At 41.6% G+C, this 18,708-nt stretch overlaps 1 protein-coding gene across 3 annotated transcripts in view; it reads left to right on the forward strand.

The window, feature by feature from the left end:
* The first annotated feature begins 573 nt into the window (after positions 1-573).
* PLB1 (phospholipase B1) overlaps positions 574-18,708 on the forward strand; it is an 86,092-nt gene continuing 67,957 nt past the window's right edge. The window contains exons 1-11 of one of the 3 annotated variants that reach the window (XM_021289505.2): positions 574-764; positions 6,950-6,987; positions 8,086-8,149; positions 8,599-8,657; positions 10,103-10,143; positions 11,006-11,049; positions 12,035-12,119; positions 12,656-12,707; positions 13,900-13,986; positions 14,468-14,530; positions 15,850-15,932. In XM_021289505.2, coding sequence (XP_021145180.2) covers positions 8,122-8,149; positions 8,599-8,657; positions 10,103-10,143; positions 11,006-11,049; positions 12,035-12,119; positions 12,656-12,707; positions 13,900-13,986; positions 14,468-14,530; positions 15,850-15,932 — 542 coding nt within the window. In that variant the 5' untranslated portion in view covers positions 574-764; positions 6,950-6,987; positions 8,086-8,121. Of the gene's footprint in view, positions 765-2,014; positions 2,425-6,949; positions 6,988-8,085; positions 8,150-8,598; positions 8,658-10,102; positions 10,144-11,005; positions 11,050-12,034; positions 12,120-12,655; positions 12,708-13,899; positions 13,987-14,467; positions 14,531-15,849; positions 15,933-18,708 lie in introns of those variants that run through there. The other 2 variants (XM_065059762.1, XM_021289507.2) reach the window with 2 other exon arrangements.

Genomic DNA, 18,708 nt, shown 5'->3' on the forward strand with positions numbered 1-18,708 from the left:
AGATGCAGCTTTGTCCTTGCAGTAATGCAGAAGCTTTACTTTGTCTCTGACACATTCTACATCTAAGAGAAAACTCTTTCCTCCCTTTTGCTAACTTCTTTGATCTTTGCTGCCGCCTGCTATTTGCTATTCGATCTAGGAGCTATTTTGATGCTTGGGTGGTGGGAAGAAGTGTTTATAGGAGATTTACAAGCCTTGCAGTTAGTACTGTTTCCCTTCTGGAGCATATCACAGGGCCTAGAGTCTAAACTCTTAGAGCTGTGGTTTGTGGCAAATGCACGAATTAATGCTGTCTTCCTTTCCATGTTTTGCTTGTTGCACAGTGAGGAAGAGACTTTCTGGGATTTTAAAAACTTGCAGCTCATTAAGAAATCTGTTGCTCAGACTTGATGATAATGAGAGCTTTCTGCTGAGGGGTGAAGCAGCCACTGTCCCTTGTATGTAATGACAAAAAAAACACCGAAGGTAACTCCCATCCACGCTGAGACTGTGCAATGACACCTTGACTGACAGGTGATAATGGCCCTGACCAGCCTCACCTGGAGCCTCCCTTACCCTGCCCACATGTCTGGGAGCTCCACTTCAGCTCAGCCCAGCCAGGGGAGCTGTTGGCTGGTGTGGTGCCCTGACAGCAAGCGAGCTGTGGGGTTTTCATTACTTTACTAGTCAAAGGAGCCTGGGTGTCAAACTGTGTTTCTGGACGTGAGACCCTCAAGTGGAATGAGCTCATCCTTCTCAGATTTGAACATGGTGCCGTATCTGAGGTGAGCAGCTGCTTGTGTGGGTGAAGTCTGTGGTATGTTTGTGCTGGGATGAGGTTGGAGGTTCAAGGGGTGGAGGAAATTTTCCCCATCTGTGCATATTTCTCTTTTTGTGTCACTGTGATCAATAAGTGTTTGTGTTCAGAATTAACTTTACTTTCCCATTTTTTGAAAAGTGAACAAGGCATAGGATCTACCTCCAAAATGTTCCTTCAAGGAATGTCAAATTTAAGTCCTGAAACAACAGAAAGCCAAAATGAAGATACCTCTGAAGGGAGGGTTAGACTGCCTGCGAGGGGTGTGTCAGTGGCTTATTTAAGCATTTTAAGCTATTTACTTAAGCACTCTCCCACTATTCATGTTGGAGCTCTGTCTGAGTGTTAGTGAGCTCGGAGGAGACCAGAGCAGAGGGCACTTTGGTGCTTTGTGCAAGGACAGAAGGCTGTTCTTCAGAGGTTTGGTTGTAACACTGTAATTAAGGTATAATAGAGTCTCATGGGGGAGTACAGTATCACAGCCAAACTGGCAATTCTGCAGAAATGACCAGACTACTGCCAAGGCATCATAGCAAAGGTTTTGGGGACCTAGGTAGAATGAGTACAGAGTTGCCAATCCTGCTTCTCTGCCAGCGTTCTGTCTTGACAAATACCAGTAAGGTATATCCCACTACAGGAAAATTCACTAGAAGAATTGCCCTCATCCCCTGGGCTGAAGCTGTAGAGGTGGTCTTTAATGTGCCTGCTGTCAGGACTTGTTGTACATAAAGGTTTCTGTTACTTCCCTCCATGTCTCTGCTTCTTCCCTCGCTATCAGGAACTTTATGAGCTAGGTGACACACCCCTTGCATCATCTCACTTTAGGATGGGTTCTCACAGCACCAGACAGAGCTGCACTGCCCTACGCCACAGCTCTCTGACACTCTAGGTGGAGGCATGTTCTCCTTGCTTGGATCACGACTCTTCCATGCTCTTCTGTGCTGTCTCTGAGGTTCTTCGCACGCCTCTGGTAGTCAGTTAAACTTAGGTTTTTTGAGCTTCAGTGAGTCGAATTAGCTTGGGCAAGAGAGAGAGGAGCAGCATGAGGCTGGTTGGAAGCAAGAAAGAACAGAGGCAAGGAAGGAGATGAAGAAGAGCACAATCTTCCTTTTTGGACTGCTGTAGGCTATTACACAGGGGTCTGTTTTCCTTGTTGCCTTAGGAACAGAGGCTCCTTCCATGCCTGATAGAGACAGGTTAATGCCAAATTAATGTGTTATGTATTGCCTGGAAGAACCTTGACCCTGCTGGAAGCTGACTCACGTGATGTAGGTTCCCATATTTGCCAAGAATCCACCTGAAAAGTGATCAGTGGTCTCTGAACAAGTGAGAGAAGCTGTGCCCCTTCTTTGCTCCTTTGACCCTTGGATGGCACAACTTATAAACCAGGGTTGCACGTGTCTTTGAAATAACATATCATTGTCACTTTGCTTTCCAAAGGTAAAGAGGCTAATAAATTTTATGGCTGCTGAGTTATCAACTTGTTAAAATATAAAGGAGGAAAGAGAATTTCTTTCTTCACAGCCTTAATGTCTAACTGACAGCCCCCCAGGACTATCAATTTGTGGAGGCACTTATCATGAAGCTATTGTTAGGTCTGTTGTTCCTGTGGTTGTGCTCCTCAGAAGGTAAGTTTTGAAAATTTGTATGCAGTCTTTAAGGAAGCTATATTTTTAGTTGTTGCAAGGTGGGTGTGTAGCAAGAGGCTTAGAAGCAGGATGAAGCAAATCTGTGAGTAAAACTGTGATCTTGCATGTAATTTGGGGTATGTTTGTTTCTGACTGAGAAACATGCATTGGTTTGTGCTGTTCTGGGGATGGACTGCATGTTAGGCAGGCACTGAATCTTTCTGATTGGAAAAATATCATCAGATAATTAGATAACAGTGAGATCAGTCCCCAAAGAGCACAGAAATTCAAGTAAGGTGCAGAGGTTTTCCCTAAATTTGTATCTATGGTCACCTTCTTTTCAGAGATAGAAGATTGTGTGGACGGGTTAGACAGTGTACTGGTATGCAAGGCATCGTTGTTCAGATTCCTGCAAATTTCAGGGTAAGGGGAGGCCTTTGTTCCCTGTACTGGGTCTGTGAGGTCCAGATTTGATGTCAGATGCCAGTTTTGTAGGTGTTCTAAGACTTGAAACGCTGTATATGTTTTGGCCTTGTTGCCTCCGGGCTTCACCTTTTTGCCTCTAAGAAAGTAATGATAAAGAGTAATAGTGCTTTACCTTGCTAGTAGGCTGTGAGGATAAGTGTCTTCAGAGGATTATAAGGTGTTCTGATAAATAACTAAATGTTAGGAGGGTTTGGTTCCTAAAATAAACAGAAGAAATGATGGCATTTGAGCTTTTTGATTTTAGGGGAAGAGACACATGGTGGCTGCAGTTTCTGTGAAATCTTCATTTAGGAAAAAAACTGTTGATTCATAGAAGCCTGTAAGAATCATTAGCTGAAACAGGTTAATTACAAGAGTGAGGGAGGTGTAAAATCTTTCTCTGAAATTCTGGGAAAATTGTCAGAAAAATACTTTTTATTTTTTCCTTGTGATGTTGAGAAAATAAAAAACAAAATAGAATTGTTAAATGATAGAGTAAAGGAGTAATTATAATATCAGGAGAAGCGAGAGTTAAAAAAATCATCCTATGGAAAGCATAAATCCAATGCAAACTAAGAAAACTAAAGAAAATATGCTCTGGTAGGTTAAAATTTAATCAACTTAGCCAAAAATGAATCTGAGGGGAAACAATGAATCACTGTTGAAGGAATAAAAACTAACAAATCCTTATTCACGTACATCTGAGGGAGTTTGTAGGGATGACTGGTGTATAAAATAAAGCTGAAGCCCAACAGAAAAACTAAATTAATTCCACTTTTTTTTGGGCTTGTCTTCTGCAAAAGAGCTTAAAAAAGGCCTTGCCTTTCAGCAGAGGGCAAGCAGAGGGATAATTGAATCCTTTAACAAATTGATATCTAATTCTGGCAGTTCTTTTGCTATTTGTTTGTATCTACCCGAGGGAGTGAGCCAAGCAGAAATATGAGCATGCCCATTGTATTGACTGTGGTGCAAGCTATTTCTTGAATCAGCATCAATGTTGGGAATGGAAGATGGCAAATGTGAAACCAGTTTTTGTAATGGGTTCAGTTTTAGGAGGATCTAGGCAAATGCATTGGTAGTTGTACGAAAGCGGTAAGCTTGTCTTCTGCATTAGGCAAATTGGTGCTAGCCATATAAAGAATAGAGTGAACAGGCTCAGGGTAAGTATGGTGTAACAGAGGAGCTTCCCTATGGAATTGATGAAGAAAATCCATGTGCCCATGGACTGATTATTCAGCTGGGGTGTATTCAGATTTCCACAGATGTTTTGAGCAAGTGCTCCTAAGGAAGCTAACTGTCATGGTGTAAGGGTGAGGGCACTTTTATGGGCCCTTGAGTAAAAGCTGGGGGCTGAGGAATCAGATTGCAAACTTCCAAACTGTGAGAAGAGGGGGGAGAGAACCTGCAGAAGCTCATAGTGAGCTGTGCTGGGGTGTGCTCTCTGTGTATTCAGAAGTGATCTGGATAAGGGGACACACTAGCTTGCTAATGTAATGCTATTTAGGAAGCTCAAAATAATAACTTGAAAGTAATATATATGGAGAAAACTTGCTCTAGCTATGCGTATGCTATGGTGAACTCTAAATCAGATATTGCTTGGTCACAGAACATAGCTGTCTGAAAACATCAGCTCAGTGTTAGCAACAGTCAGAGAGACAAACAATTTCAGGAGTGAGGGAAAGAAAATCATAGAAAACATATTTCTGCAGCTGTGTATAGGTTCATAGTTCACCTAGGTCTAGGCTTTTCATCTCAAAAAAGATGTGGAAAAACCTAGGAGGAGGATAAAGGGAAGAGTGCTCAGACTTATGAAACAACTTCTACATGGGATTAAATAGACTGACTCTTTAGCCTGGAAGAAAGATGGATGGGTATATGGTAAAGACATACAGACATATACAAAATAATAAATTTAGTGGCAACAAGGGAATGACTACTCTTTACAAGAACAACAAGGAAACAGGTCAGGTTATTAACAAATGAGAAAGTACATTTTTCAGCATGTAATTAAATGATGAAGCACCTTTGCCACAGTACTTGGGGGAAAGCCAAAAGTGTGAAAGACTTAGAAAAATAAATAGGCAAATTCATGCAAAAAAGGCCCCAGGGAGTTCTTCAACATTAAGTAATTGCTTGGTCAGGGAGACCAACAGCATGGAACATGGAAATTTACCTCAGTTTTCCTTATTCTTCTCCTAAGCATCTGCATTTAGATGTTATCAGAGGCAGAATCCCAGATTAGACAGACCTTTAATCTGATACAGAACAGTCATTCTTAAATCTTTGAAATACTGAGAGGCTGTTCCCTACTCCCTTCCACACCCCAATCCTAGAAACTGGGATTGGGCCCTCTTTCTCCCTCAATGTAGTCTGTGAACACATTCAAAAATATAGTTGAAATTAGCGTTAAAATTCTCAAAGATATTGAGTTTCTACAACAGATTTGCATAACGCAGATGAGTCCCTCATTGTGTGTGCCTCCAGTTTCTCAAACAACAAAGCTGGCATTCTGGTTATCATCCTGAGTAAAACATCTAAAAACATGGATTGAGCAAGCTTGAGTTTTGAAGAAAATGTCATGCAACAGCCAGGCAGCAACTGTCTCAACTTTCTACTGAGTATAGTAAAAATAATGTAAATTTGCAAATGGCTCATGGCTGAAACCTAAATCAGGGGGCAAAAAAAAAAAAGTTTCATGGAGGTTGCTGACAGTTATTGAAGATAGTCACATAGTGTGGCTCATGAGGGGCTGAGGTGGTCATGGGGAGCAGTGGTGGCATTCTGCCACCATCCTGTCCTCTGTGTGCTCTGGTACCTGTGTCCTCAGGGGCTGCCCAGAGCACCCTGCTCCTGCTGGGCACGTCACCTCCTCGCAGTGTGAGCACTGCTGGCTGTCCCACACCCAAGTGTGTCTCACCTGCTGGGCTGAGCTGGCTCTGCGTCTCCTCTGTCATGGAAAGAAAGATGTACAAGCAGAAGTATGCAGCAGGACTAAATATGTCAGAAGTAGCTCCTGGATGCTAAAGGACAGTTATTCTAAGCACAGGCAGACTTGTTTCAAAACGTGCTGGATGCTGACGGCGTCAGTGTAGCAAGGTGTGAGCATGCTTTGAAGTTCAGCTGAGGGTCCAGACCCAGAATTTGTGGCTACCTTTGTGGAGATTTCACAGTGTCACAGTATGTTTGGGATTGGAAGGGAACTCAAAAGACCATCTAGTCCAATCCCCTGCTGGAGCAGGAACGCCTAGGTGAGGTCGCACAGGAACATGTCCAGGCGGGTTTTGAATGTCTCCAGAGAAGGAGACTCCACAACCTCCCTGGGCAGCCTGTTCCAGTGTCTGTCACCCTCACTGAGAAGAAGTTTCTTCTCAAATTCAAGTGGAACCTCTTGTGTTCCAGCTTGATCCCATTACCCCTTGTCCTATCAAGAATTAATCAAAGTCTATGCTCATAAATCGAAGTTTATACTCAAGGAAAGAGAACAATGTTTACTGAAATAGCCACAGGCATGACTTCTGGCACCACAAGCTATTTCATCAGTCAACACTCTATACTAAGAGAAGAAATTGCAGCTGTTTCTGAATCACTATGGTAAACTCACAACAGTGTGGTGTTCCTCTCTGACTGTGGAAGGTGTAAACTAATGTAAATTGCTCCTTTCTAAGGAGTTCTACCTTGCACATGTTTGTATTATATTACTCTAAATTTGGACAGAAGACTACTACAGCGATACATGAAATGTGCTGAAGAGCAAAACCAGTAGAAAAAGCCTGTGGAGGCAGAGGTTGGTTGAGGAGATCCACAAGCAGGCTATAATCTGTGTGTATTACTTCATTGTGTTTTGTTAATTTCAACAGATGTCACCTTCTTATTTTCTTAGTTTTTGCTATACTAGAATAAGCCTTTATAATTATATGTTTGGAAATATCTTCGGAAACTATAGCACAGGAGAAAGATTGCTGTTTTCAGGATTCTGTGCTTTTAGGTGTATTAAGTCTTCTGAAGTGTTTTTCTAAGGTTAAAAAAAAATAGCACGATTCATTCTTTTAATGTTTTTAAGGTCATGCAGATCATCTGGAAGAACAGGGGAAGCTAAAGGTAAAGTATGAGTACAGCCTTATCTTTTTTTCCTTTTTTCAGTACCTATCATCGCCTGTCTGGCTGTTGTTCCCTTTGAGGCAGGCAGAAGAAGAAAAAGTAGAGCTTGGTGCTCTAAACTTTTAGATTCTGCAAAAAATAAATGCAAAGCAAATGACTCAGCAATGTGATACTGCAGCTGCAAGACTACAATACCCAATCAGGAAATAAAGGTTTCTCTGAGCAACGTTTATTATTAGGTTGCATATCCTGTACATAGATTGAGTGTGGTTGACACTTGTTCCTAGATGCTCGGTTGCTCTTTTAAATTAAACTCTGCCTTGCACTATAATGGTGCAAAGCATGTGCACCATTGAAGTCCTCCACCTGGGAACTGTGGTGGCCCTTGTCACCGTATGGATTTCACCTGTACGTAGTAGTGACGGACATCTAGCCAAACATGGCCATAGTGATGAGGGAAGCTTCCCGGGGGTTTGTCTTTCCTCTCTCTTGAAAGTACTGGCTATTGGACCATACCTACAGTCAGGATGTAGGAGAGCATTAAATAATGTTCCTAGTGGTACTGAGCTCTCTCTCACGCTGGGTGAAAAACATCACTTGCATCCTTGCCCCAAATGCAACTTTTTTTCTTCTTCCCCTCTTTAGTGGTTTCTGTGATCACACGGGAATTTTGCCAGTGGCAGAGGACCCAGAATTGGTTCATTCTGCCTTTCCTCGTGGAGATGTAGCTTTTTGTTGTGTATGTTGGGTGCCCCCTGGCATGTGAAGGTGTGTGCAGTAGCTGTCCTTATGACCTCTTCCAGATCAAGCTCTTGTTGTCTGTAACAGGTTGTGTTCAGCACATTTCATTGTTTGCTCAGGCCCAGTTCTGTGACAATCAGTAAGAAAACTGAGCAAAAAGTAACAAGTTTTGGAAAATTTGATTTGAAGATGCAGCTGTCCAGATCTGCATTCCCATGTATTTCTTACAGAGGTGTAATTGTTCTTTAAAATTGTTCTTACATGAGTAAGAGCTCGGTACTGTTTGAGACAGGGCTCCCCCGCTTCCACAAATTTGTCAGATTGAAGCATTCAACCATATTTATTTGTTTATCAAAGGCCCTAAGAAGCTTCCAGTTTTCATGTGAGCAGGCGATGTTACCCAAGACCCGTTCATCTTCAGGTTTGTGGTTTGATATCATCCTTGTAGAGGCTTTTCTTCCCAAAATTGTTTGAGAATGGACTTGTGGAGAAATCAGTTGTTTGAGAGGATGTACAATGTGGCTAAAGTGGCAGTAGACTCCACAAGCTCCTTAGTTTTATCTTCTGTTCATAACTACTGTTCTACCTGAGTTTCTTCAGCTGCTAATTGAGGATGCCATTATCCCTAAAATCATGCACAGCAGTGTTTTGTGATTTCTTCCTGCTTGACGGCTGAGCATTTTGGTGCATCTAAGCATTCAAAGTATTTACTGGATGCCTGAGTAAAGGTTCTCATCCTCTCTGATTTAAAACTGCCAGTTGGAAAGATCAGTATAGACTTCTTATGCTCTAATAATTTTTGCTATGTTTTAGTATACTGCTGAATGTGATTTTTTTGTTCAAACTTACTGCTCCTTTTTTAACCTGCAGTTCACGCTCTGAGGCCAGCTGACATAAATACCGTCACTGCAATAGGAAGTTTGCAAAGAGTAAGTACAAGCGGGAAGTGTGCTGAATGTGACCCATTTCCCCCACCTTGTGATGACGAAGTGAGCTGATGATGTAGTTTGGGGTCCAGTTAAGGCGTTCAGGACTTGAATATTTCCACAAGCATCAAAGGCTTCTGGTGAAAAATGACTGGAAATACCTGCTGTTCAGTGTCCCTAAAAATAGACAGCTGACTTTGTGCAGGAGGAAGTGTGATCACAGTGCTGTTGCAGAGAACCACGACGTTTCGTTAGAGTGTTTGGATTTTCCTATCAACGAGCATAACAGATCAAATAACTGGAAGAAAAAGATGGGAAAACTCAAACTGGAAAAAGTACAATTTTGGTGATCACCATCAGAATGAATTTTCAAGAAATGCAGTCGATTTTCTACCCTGTTAAAGTGCTTTCCATAGAAACTGCTTTCCAAGCTAGAAAACAGAAGTTCTAGAATAATTACAAAGATATTCCTCTGATGTATAAATCACTGCATTATGTTCTTCTGCCTGTTCTTATAGTCAGATTTGGATGATTTTTACTTAATAGTTGGAAGTAACTGCCTGAAATAAATTCAGGGTCCAATTAATAGCACTTAACCACAATTCTCAAGCTTTGAGGAAGTGTAGAAATGCTCATTGGGCAAAAATTGGTAGCCATTGCTGGGGCTACAACATCAAAGAAATTGAGGAGATTCTCCCTTATCACAAAACAACTTTGAAATTTGAGGTGGTATTCAGCAAGACATAATACTTTTCCTTAGGATGAAAACTTTCCATTAGAAAATCAGCAGTCCTGGAACCCTTGTGAGTACCTACATCTTTAGAAGAAAATAATTATTCTAAAGGAAAAGGTACTTCACCCATTTCAGACATGTGGCCTCTTAGAGCAATTATTTTTTTCTGCTTGTGGATGGTGCCATAGAAAAACATATAAATTGTCTTCTTTTAAGGAACATCTGCTTGCTTAGAGCAAACATCTCTGTCACTGTCTCTTCTACGGACTCTTTGATACCAATGAAGTTCCTCTGTTTATATCAAGGATTTTTTTAACAGACACCATACTGGCTGAGTGCCATACTTGTATATTGTCTACATAACTGCAGGTCATGTCCCTTGTTGAAAATGCATAGATCCAGAGAAATTTGGTATAGAACAGCATTTCGTTTGACTGAATTTGAGTTCAACTAGTCAAAATTTATTTTAGACCATACATAATAAATTCATTAATGAAAGCAGTAATTAAGAAGAGATTGTCAGACTATGAAAATTTGCTGTAGTAAGGAAGCTCTGGAACATAATTTAAATCTGTGAGTAACTGCAAGACAATGGAGAACAGTATGTAGAAAACAATACTACTTGAAACAGGTGTGGAATATAGTAGGGAAACAGGGTATGTAGAACTAGTTTACCCTTTGCTTAATGCTGTACTTATTGCCTGCTTGTTCACAGACACCAGGATCTGGCATACATCACGAGGATCCACCCCAAAGGTAACAGTTAATTGTTAGCATTGATAAGTGTCATGATACTAATTTATACACTAACACAGTGCAGGAATTAGACCCAAGCAAGTATCATTGTTGTTTTCCAGAGAGGAGGAGAAAGTCTATGTGAAATATAAAGGATTTTGAGACACTGGATCCTTCCCCATCCTTAGTTAACACAAATTCTTTCTCCTTATGTAAGATATGGAAAACCTTAGGGCTGCAATAACCTTGATTAAGAATCATTGCTACATGATGAAACCTAGGTAGTAAATATTGTCATCCACTAGTTAGAGACCAGAAAGCAGAGATTTATCAAAGCAAAGAATGACCTGAGGAGTCCTGATATCCTGTCCTCCACTCGAATGATTCCTAGTGCTTCACAGACAAGTCTTACCCGATTTTCTTCTTGCGTGCCTCTTAACAGATCTAAATTCGTGTGTGAACATGTGGCTAAACTTTTTGGATGCAAGTCTGTGAAGCTCTTTTGAGTCATAGCATTCCAGATGAGGATTTTGCCCTGCACAGATGAACTTTAAAAAGACTAAATTTTTTAAAATGGTTGCACAAACATCTGTGTCCACTTGTATGCAGGTGCTGACAGAGAGTTCCCTGCACTACTTGTATGTATGCATAAGCACAATTACCGCAACATGCGAAGTGTACAGACTGTATTCTTACTCAGCAGTAGCTGATGACATGATGGCTTTGGGAAAAGAAAGACCCCATTCTTAATTTCAGCAGCTGCCATGAATACACACTGTGAGCTGTACTGTAGCTAATAAGGAATGGAGGCTGTGCTGTAACATAAATTTTCTTTGAGAAATGGAGTTACAGCAGCTTCCTGTTTTCTCTTCCCTTTCTATAGCACAGGAAAAAGCCTCCTTGAAGTAAGCGTGGAAACGTTAGCAGGTGCGTCTTGCTGTCACACTGAAACTCAAGCAAATCGATTGAATGGTGCACTGACAGGAGCTCTAATGTTCTGCTGGGCTGTAGAGCGAGTGCAGCAGAAACACCGCACAGGGGTGTAAGGGAAGCCTGAGGGATGGTGTACGTGGGGGACGTGAGTACTACCAGGCCGGGTTATCTGTGCTGGCTTTAAAGAGACTGTCCATGTAGACAGCGTGAAGCAGCAGTACCACAGACTCCTGTAAGAGTCCTAAATGCTCACCAGGGCTTTTGGGGCTGCTACTACTGCCCATGCCACAGTCCCTGCTGGTGTGTGCTTGCTGCTCATGTTAGCCTAGTGAAATCTTGTGTGGGTTTGTCTGTCCAATACTCTTTCCACTGCCATGTGTTCAGGATTTACACTGGGGCTGGCATAGGTGCACCAGAGAGGTGAATTCATCACCTATTAGCTGGTTTCATCTGGGTCTCAAGGCAGCCTTGACTTACTTGAAGGGCGTTGCGAATAAAACCTTCGGGTCTACGGAAATGCTGAATTTGGTAATGGATAGCTACAGGCTCCTCCCCTCCAAATATTCTTCCTAGTGTCTTAATGTCACCTCCATTTCCCTGTGAAAGGGATTTAGCACCCGGCAACCCCTCAGTGTTTCAGAAGGCTATCTCTGAGTAGGGCTTCTCAGTAGCTTCATTTCTACAGCTGCCTGTATTTAAATCCACCTTACACTACTTGTGGCTGACATGTGAGATGGGAATGGAGGTTTCTGACCTGAGTCTGGAGGTGAACCCAGACATCAGACCTCCACTTCCAAAGGTGAGGAGCAAAACCAGCAAGAATAGCTGCCCAGGGGCTCAGGCATACTTCATGTGCCTGCCCAGAGATCCTCAGGCTTTACATTTTTCTGGCTGTTTTAGCTTACTTGAGTTTATAATGAAACTGCAGAGTAGCAGTCCCTTGTACACAGAAATTGCCTAACGTATGTATGTCATTCAGCTCTCATTAGCAGTTTTAATCCCTCAGTCCTACACCAGTCTCCTCTGCTTGGCACAAAGGGAGCGACATCAGAGAGTCAAGCTATGTAAGTCCAGGGGGTTTTTGGCTGGGTGGTTCATTTGTACCTGGAAAGGTGAAGGGTGGAAGCCTTTGATGATGGAGCGCTTCACTGGACACAGACTATGTTCAGTACTGGCAGAGGCTGCACAGACACTCCAAGGATAAACTCTGCCACTGTGGCTCAGTTGTCAGCTCTCAGAAGCAGGAAGACCAAAGCCCACTGTGCACTTTTGGGGGTATGAATCATCTGATTTCACACCAGGTTTCCCCTCTTTATAGCTGCAAAACAAATTTTTTGGCTCAAATAGAATGAGAGGTGTGCCTACCAACCTGTGTCTGCTGTTTTCATCAAAATGCACATGTTTGAAAGTGAGGTACTTGAATATGAGCTAATCGCCCCAGGCTGTCTGTATGGCACAGAGAAGTGTCTAATCTTAGCACTATTAGGACAAAAAAGACTAATCCCACCTGAAGTCTCAAATGTTGTTTGATTTAATGGTAAAAATCAGCCAAAGCTTTACCCTTACTGATGTCTTCATAGTTTTTCTTTCTGCTTTTCAGAGACCTCCTGAATCAAGCTGAAGAAATAGTGAAGCTCATGAAAGAGAATAAGGTTTGTTTAAAGCACAGAATGATTCAGAGAGCTTGGTGTTGAAGCAGAAAGGGAGAAATATGATTAAATAGTTTAAGTAGCACTCAAAAGTTTATTCGAAGTAGAAAATGTCATTTCTTGAGCTTAATGGGCTTTGGTCTTTCTGTTGTAAATAAGAACGAATTTTGTACCTTTTAAGTACAGAGTTTTGTTCTTGAAAGTATCTCTCCTGGTTTACATTCATCAGAGTGGCTGAAGAACTTGGTAGGGAAGCAAATATGCTTTGTTGTTGTTTAAGGATGTGAGACCTCTGCTAGCTACACTCTGTAACTGTGTCAGTGTTTCTGAGAAACCAACCCCAAATAATAATTCTCAGTATTTGCCTCTTCAGTTTCCTTTTGGTCTTTTAAGGTGATATTGTCAAAAAAGGGCAATAAAGACCTAGATATGTTTTGGCTGATCTTGGTGGTTGATGCTGGTGAGAGCTGAATTATCATGTATGGTTCAGCACTTTGTAAATCCCAACCTGGAGTTTTATACATTCCTTTTTCTTCTATTCTTAACCCCAAGGCATGTTATTTTGTAAAATGATCTTGACATAATGGGAAAATGTAATTATCAAAGTGATTCTGCTGTTGCCTCTTTACTCTACAGGGAGACCATTGGACTGTTTGTACATGAATTTCACTTTTTTGTGGAACTGAATGGTTCTGACCAATGCTCTTCAGGGTTGGTGAGAACCACCTAGTAAACATAGCACAGCTGAGCAGGGCTCTAGCTCTCAGATTTTTTGCTCCAGTCTTCTTTCCACTAGTGTGACTTGGTCTCAGCAGTTCAGGAACATTAACCCTGTCATCAAGCTGCAACAGTGAATGAAAAAAGCAGCACCAAGCTCTGTGCTAAATTGCGCATGCTCATCTTCAATAGACTCTCCAATGGCAGCAGTAATTTCTCGCTCTAACCTGAGCTTTTTATGGGTGTGCATTCAACTTTAATTGCCGCATTTGCTGCCTAACCATCCATTTGCTGTCTCCTCTAGTGAAAAGCTGGGTGGCTTTTCAAATGGAAGTGATCAGGGTGGCTGGGGCTGAGCCATGGACTACTGCTTGGTCTTGCATATTTAAAGCCAGAGCAAATCTTGTATGAGAAAGGAAAATAGCAAACAGGTCTCTTATCATCCTATTAGTTTCATTTTTTTTTTTTTTCCTCCCAGATGATGAACTTCCAAAATGACTGGAAACTGATCACAGTTTTTTTTAGTGCTGAAAACCCACGTTCTTCCTGTGCCTCCACAGAAGTGGTAAGCTTTTCATGGAGTGGTCTAGCAGTCAAGGCAGGTGGTTGAGACACTTTCCCAGGCTCTGCTCTCTGCCAAAGCGAACCAAAGGAGTAGTTAGCTCCAGTTTTGGAGTGACACTATCCAGTGATGTAAGATCTGGGCACAGGATGTGTTTTGTGTTTATAAACATGTGCACTTAATTTGTGATCTCAAGTCTGAAATGCCTTAGAAGAACAACTCTTTTCCACCTTCAAGTCTAAAGCTACTTTTCTTCCCCATACCTGTCTTTTTTTTTTTAAATATGTTACATAATTATAGGCAGTTTAATTACAATACTAGTCCCACATCTTTTTCTTGGTGCTGTCTAAGGCTGGATCCAGAATATAGTGGTTGTTGGTAACCCTTCAGTACACAGCTCAACATATGGGGTTAGTGACTTTTGGCAAATTGATAACTTTGTTTTTTCTACTACTTTTGATGGCATTTCTCATCTCATTTACAGAAGAACTGCATACTGGACAACCTGGAAAAACTTAAAGCTGTCTTGGATTTTTTGTATAAAATGGTAAGATTTATTCATTAACCCTGAATACCTGAACCACTCCCCCTTTTTTTTCCTCCAGTCTCCCTGACTGAGCTAGGGCTCATACCACTGTTCAGGTGACTTAGAACATGAATCTCATTGGCTCTAATCTACCAGCCCCATTCATTGTCACTAGTTGTTTTATTTGTGCTTTTAAAAAGTTGATGCATGCAAACAGGAAGGGCAGATGGTTAACTGCTTTGTTTCACAATACAAGCTTATGTACCACTTGGTCTTTGTTTTTTTTTTACAGTGATTTTTTGTGAAAAATGAAGAACATTCATCTAGATCTGAAAGTCATGTTTAACAGGGCTGTTTGCGGAAAATAACTGATATCTAATTACTGGATGTGTAGAGCTACCTAGGCAGTGTACAGGCTGCTAACTACCTGGTGATGACTTTTACAGACCAGGGAAAACACCCATTACAAAAATGTATAAAGGCTCTTTATTCCTATTACATGTTCTTTTTAAGATCTCGGCGTTTCTAAAGGTTTTCTAGCTGGCTGAGCTACGAATTATCTGCTTATCTAAGATGGTTCCTGGGAAATGCTCTGCACTGTATATTAGTCTGCTAATGAATAGTAGACTAGATGCAGATAAATAAGTACTAAAGCAGACTAATAACTGTTTATCAAAGTATATCAATAGCATCTTCCAAAAAATTTGTTTTGCTGGATTGGGGTCCTAAAGGGTATTCTAAACCTGGTACAGTTCAAATGCATCAGGCCACAACCACTTGTTTTTTTTCAGACTGACTTCAACAAATGCTGTGTATACATAAAGTTCCACCCATGCATTCTCTTCAGATTCTCCCCACTATTAGTTCTAGAATCTGTTTATGAGCACTTGTAAAAGTGAAATATTACTGTGTAAATAGGAAGCTGCTTTATGCTCAGGGGAGAGGTGAGGTGGGATGCATGGCATTGATGCTGTTATGCAGGGCATTTAATCCCCAGCTTTGCATTGGTATGTTGCCACAAAAATGGTAGTTCCTAGTTCATTTGAGCTTGATTTAGTTGTCTGGTGGCCACTTCAGATATGTAAAAGGAATTGCTTGTTCTTGGTCAAAGAGACACAGTCACAAGTTCTTAGTGAATGATGACCAATATTATTCTATATGGCAGGCACAGGAGCAAGGTTCAGGATGGAATTGGCAAAGACTTAGATAATTGATTTTATGCAGACAGAATCTCAGATCAGAGGTAACATGTGAGGCTGTAGACATAATTTACTATTATTGCTCCTTGCTGATCTTTAATTGCGAATATATCCTGGTTCATTTTTACTTTATTACTGCAGGTTCCCAAGGCCTTCATAAATCTGGTGGATGCCACTGAGCTCACAACTTCCTTTCTTGCAGGCCAAGATTACAATAACAACAGGTAACAGAGGTTTCTTTATATTCTTGACACAGTCTCCTGCTAATGTTCAGACAGTTAGCTATGTATATACAGAGACTTTGTAACTGAGGTATAGTCTTCTGAACAGTTTTTCTGCCCTTAATCCAAAAGTATGTAATAGATTTTCGGTCTCTGCTTTGTTTCTGATAAACTCTCTTTGCAAGGCATATTTTTACCAGGAAGAGTAGGTGATTTTAATCCTTTCAACTTTGATACAACAGATTTAAATATCACACACACAGTGGCTGTGGTGGATGGACCTTGGCCAGCAGCCACAGCCTCTTACTCACTTCCTCCTTTACCACCCTCCAGCAGGACGGGAGAGACTAGGAAGAATGAAAGCAAGCAAACTCATGGGTTAAGATTAAGGCAGTTTAATAGTTGGAAAAAAGAGGGGGGGAATATAAGTTACACTCACCACGTGCTATGAGTGCAGCAACATCCAGTCAGTCTCCAAGTAACAGTGACCTTGGAAGCCAAAATGTCCCTCTTCTTTTTCTTCTACCTCAGTTTTTATTGCTTGGTTTGACATTATATGGTATGGTTCCAGTATAGGTTGGGAAATTACATATTAGAGAGCAGTGTAGGGGAAAGGGACCTGGGGGTCCTGGTGGACAACAGGATGACCATGAGCCAGCACTGTGCCCTTGTGGCCAGGAAGGCCAATGGCATCCTGGGGTGTATTAGAAGGGGGGTGGCTAGTAGATCGAGAGAGGTTCTCCTTCCCCTCTACTCTGCCCTGGTGAGACCCCATCTAGAATATTGTGTCCAGTTCTGGGCCTCTCAGTTCAAGAAGGACAGGGAACTGCTAGAGAGGGTCCAGCGTAGGGCAACGAAGATGATTAAGGGAGTGGAGCACCTCCCTTATGAAGAAAGGCTGAGGGAGCTGGGTCTCTTTAGTTTGGAGAAGAGCAGACTGAGGGGTGACCTCATTAATGTTTATAAATATATAAAGGGTGAGTGCCATGAGGATGGAGCCAGGCTCTTCTTGGTGGCAAACAATGATAGGACAAGGGGTAATGGGATCAAGCTGGAACACAAGAGGTTCCACTTAAATTTGAGAAGAAACTTCTTCTCAGTGAGGGTGACAGACACTGGAACAGGCTGCCCAGTGGGGTTGTGGAGTCTCCTTCTCTGAAGACATTCAAAACCTGCCTGGACATGTTCCTGTGTGACCTCACTTAGGCGTTCCTGCTCCAGCAGAGGGATTGGACTAGATGATCTTTTGAGGTCCCTTCCAATCCCAAACATATTGTGATACTGAGAATATCCCCTTGACCAGTTCAAGTCAGCTGTCAGAGCCATGTCGCCTCACAACCTTTTTGCCTCCCCCCAGCCTAGTCACAGGGTGGGTCAGTGTGGGAAAAAGAGAAAACCTTGACATTGTACAAGTTCTGTTCAACAACAGCTAAACCATTGGTGTGTTATTAACAGTTTTAGCTACAAATGCAAACCACAGCACCGTATGGGCTGCTATGAGGAAAGTTAACTCTATCCCAGCCAGACCCAATACTGTGTTTAATGTCACAAGACTGCGCCTACCCCCAGCTCTTTAGTTACTGCTACTTCTGCCCTGAAACTCTCAAGTCAAACTCTGAAGGCTCTTTCAAAGTTCCAGTTTCTAGGTGTCAATGTTCACAAAAGGAATAACTGGTCTTAAAGCACATTGTTAGGCTATGTGAAAGCTACCACTTGGGTTTATGGTATGGCAGGGTGGAGAACATTTAACTTGTCAGTTCCTTATGGTAACTGCATGCCTTGATGCTTTCATCCATCTCCCTCTCTCAGTACATTGTAACAAAAGTGTGAGTAGCTTGTGTCCCAATTTAGTATGGAGTAGGAGTGCATACATGAACAGTTATGATGGAGTAGTTTGCCACTGATGAGATTACACTCCACCTTACTCCACAGCATTTTTTTTTCCTGTGCATGGCATAAGACACTCTATGTACTAATATATTCATCCTGAAGTGTTTCACAAGCTTCACATCTATACAAGCTGCAGAGACATTATATAAGTCAAGGAAGGGGTCTGGCTGCTGCATAACCACATGCTTAACAACAAGTATGAGCAGAGGTGAAGCTTTCTTTGTCAAAAGTGACTGTGTGGAGCATTTTAGCTTATTTCTTGTGTGCAGGCACTGAGGGGAAAAACATTGACCTGTGTTTTGAAAGAAAAACATAAGCCCATACCAGAAGATGAAATTTCAAGTGTCTAAGAGGAGAATAATGGCTGATGCTACTAGTCCCATGTCAGTACTTAAATTTAGACATTGAAGTTTGAGACATAATTGGGATTTAAAGCTACTTCCTTCCTTAGTTTCTTACTAACTATAAGTGTTATCTGGACTAAAATTGGTCTGTGAACCCCATTTTTAGACATATAACTCTTAATGTACTGTATGAGGTTCTCAGATGTCTGCTTACCTGCTTGTTGGGCTTGGATAAGATTTTGGTCCCAAGTTCAAATTTCTTTTACTCACCAGCATTTTAATGCATAAAGCATTTTAACATAAAATATCATTTTTATAGGTTTAGCTAGAGTCCTGTGAAAAGGTGAGAGAGTCTAATCCTGAGAGATACTTATTGCTTACATCTGCACATCCCACAAAAATAGTTTCTCAGATTCCAGCCTACTCAACCATTTTCAGCTGAGTGTATCATTCCTGGAAACAGACTAATCTCAAATGTATCTTTTATTATTCCTGTCTACAGCCCTGGGAGAAGGGCCGAGTTTTCCATCCAGCTGCAGAAATGT

This window comes from Columba livia, chromosome 3 (assembly GCF_036013475.1).
Source record: "Columba livia isolate bColLiv1 breed racing homer chromosome 3, bColLiv1.pat.W.v2, whole genome shotgun sequence".
Taxonomy (NCBI): Eukaryota; Metazoa; Chordata; class Aves; order Columbiformes; family Columbidae; genus Columba; species Columba livia.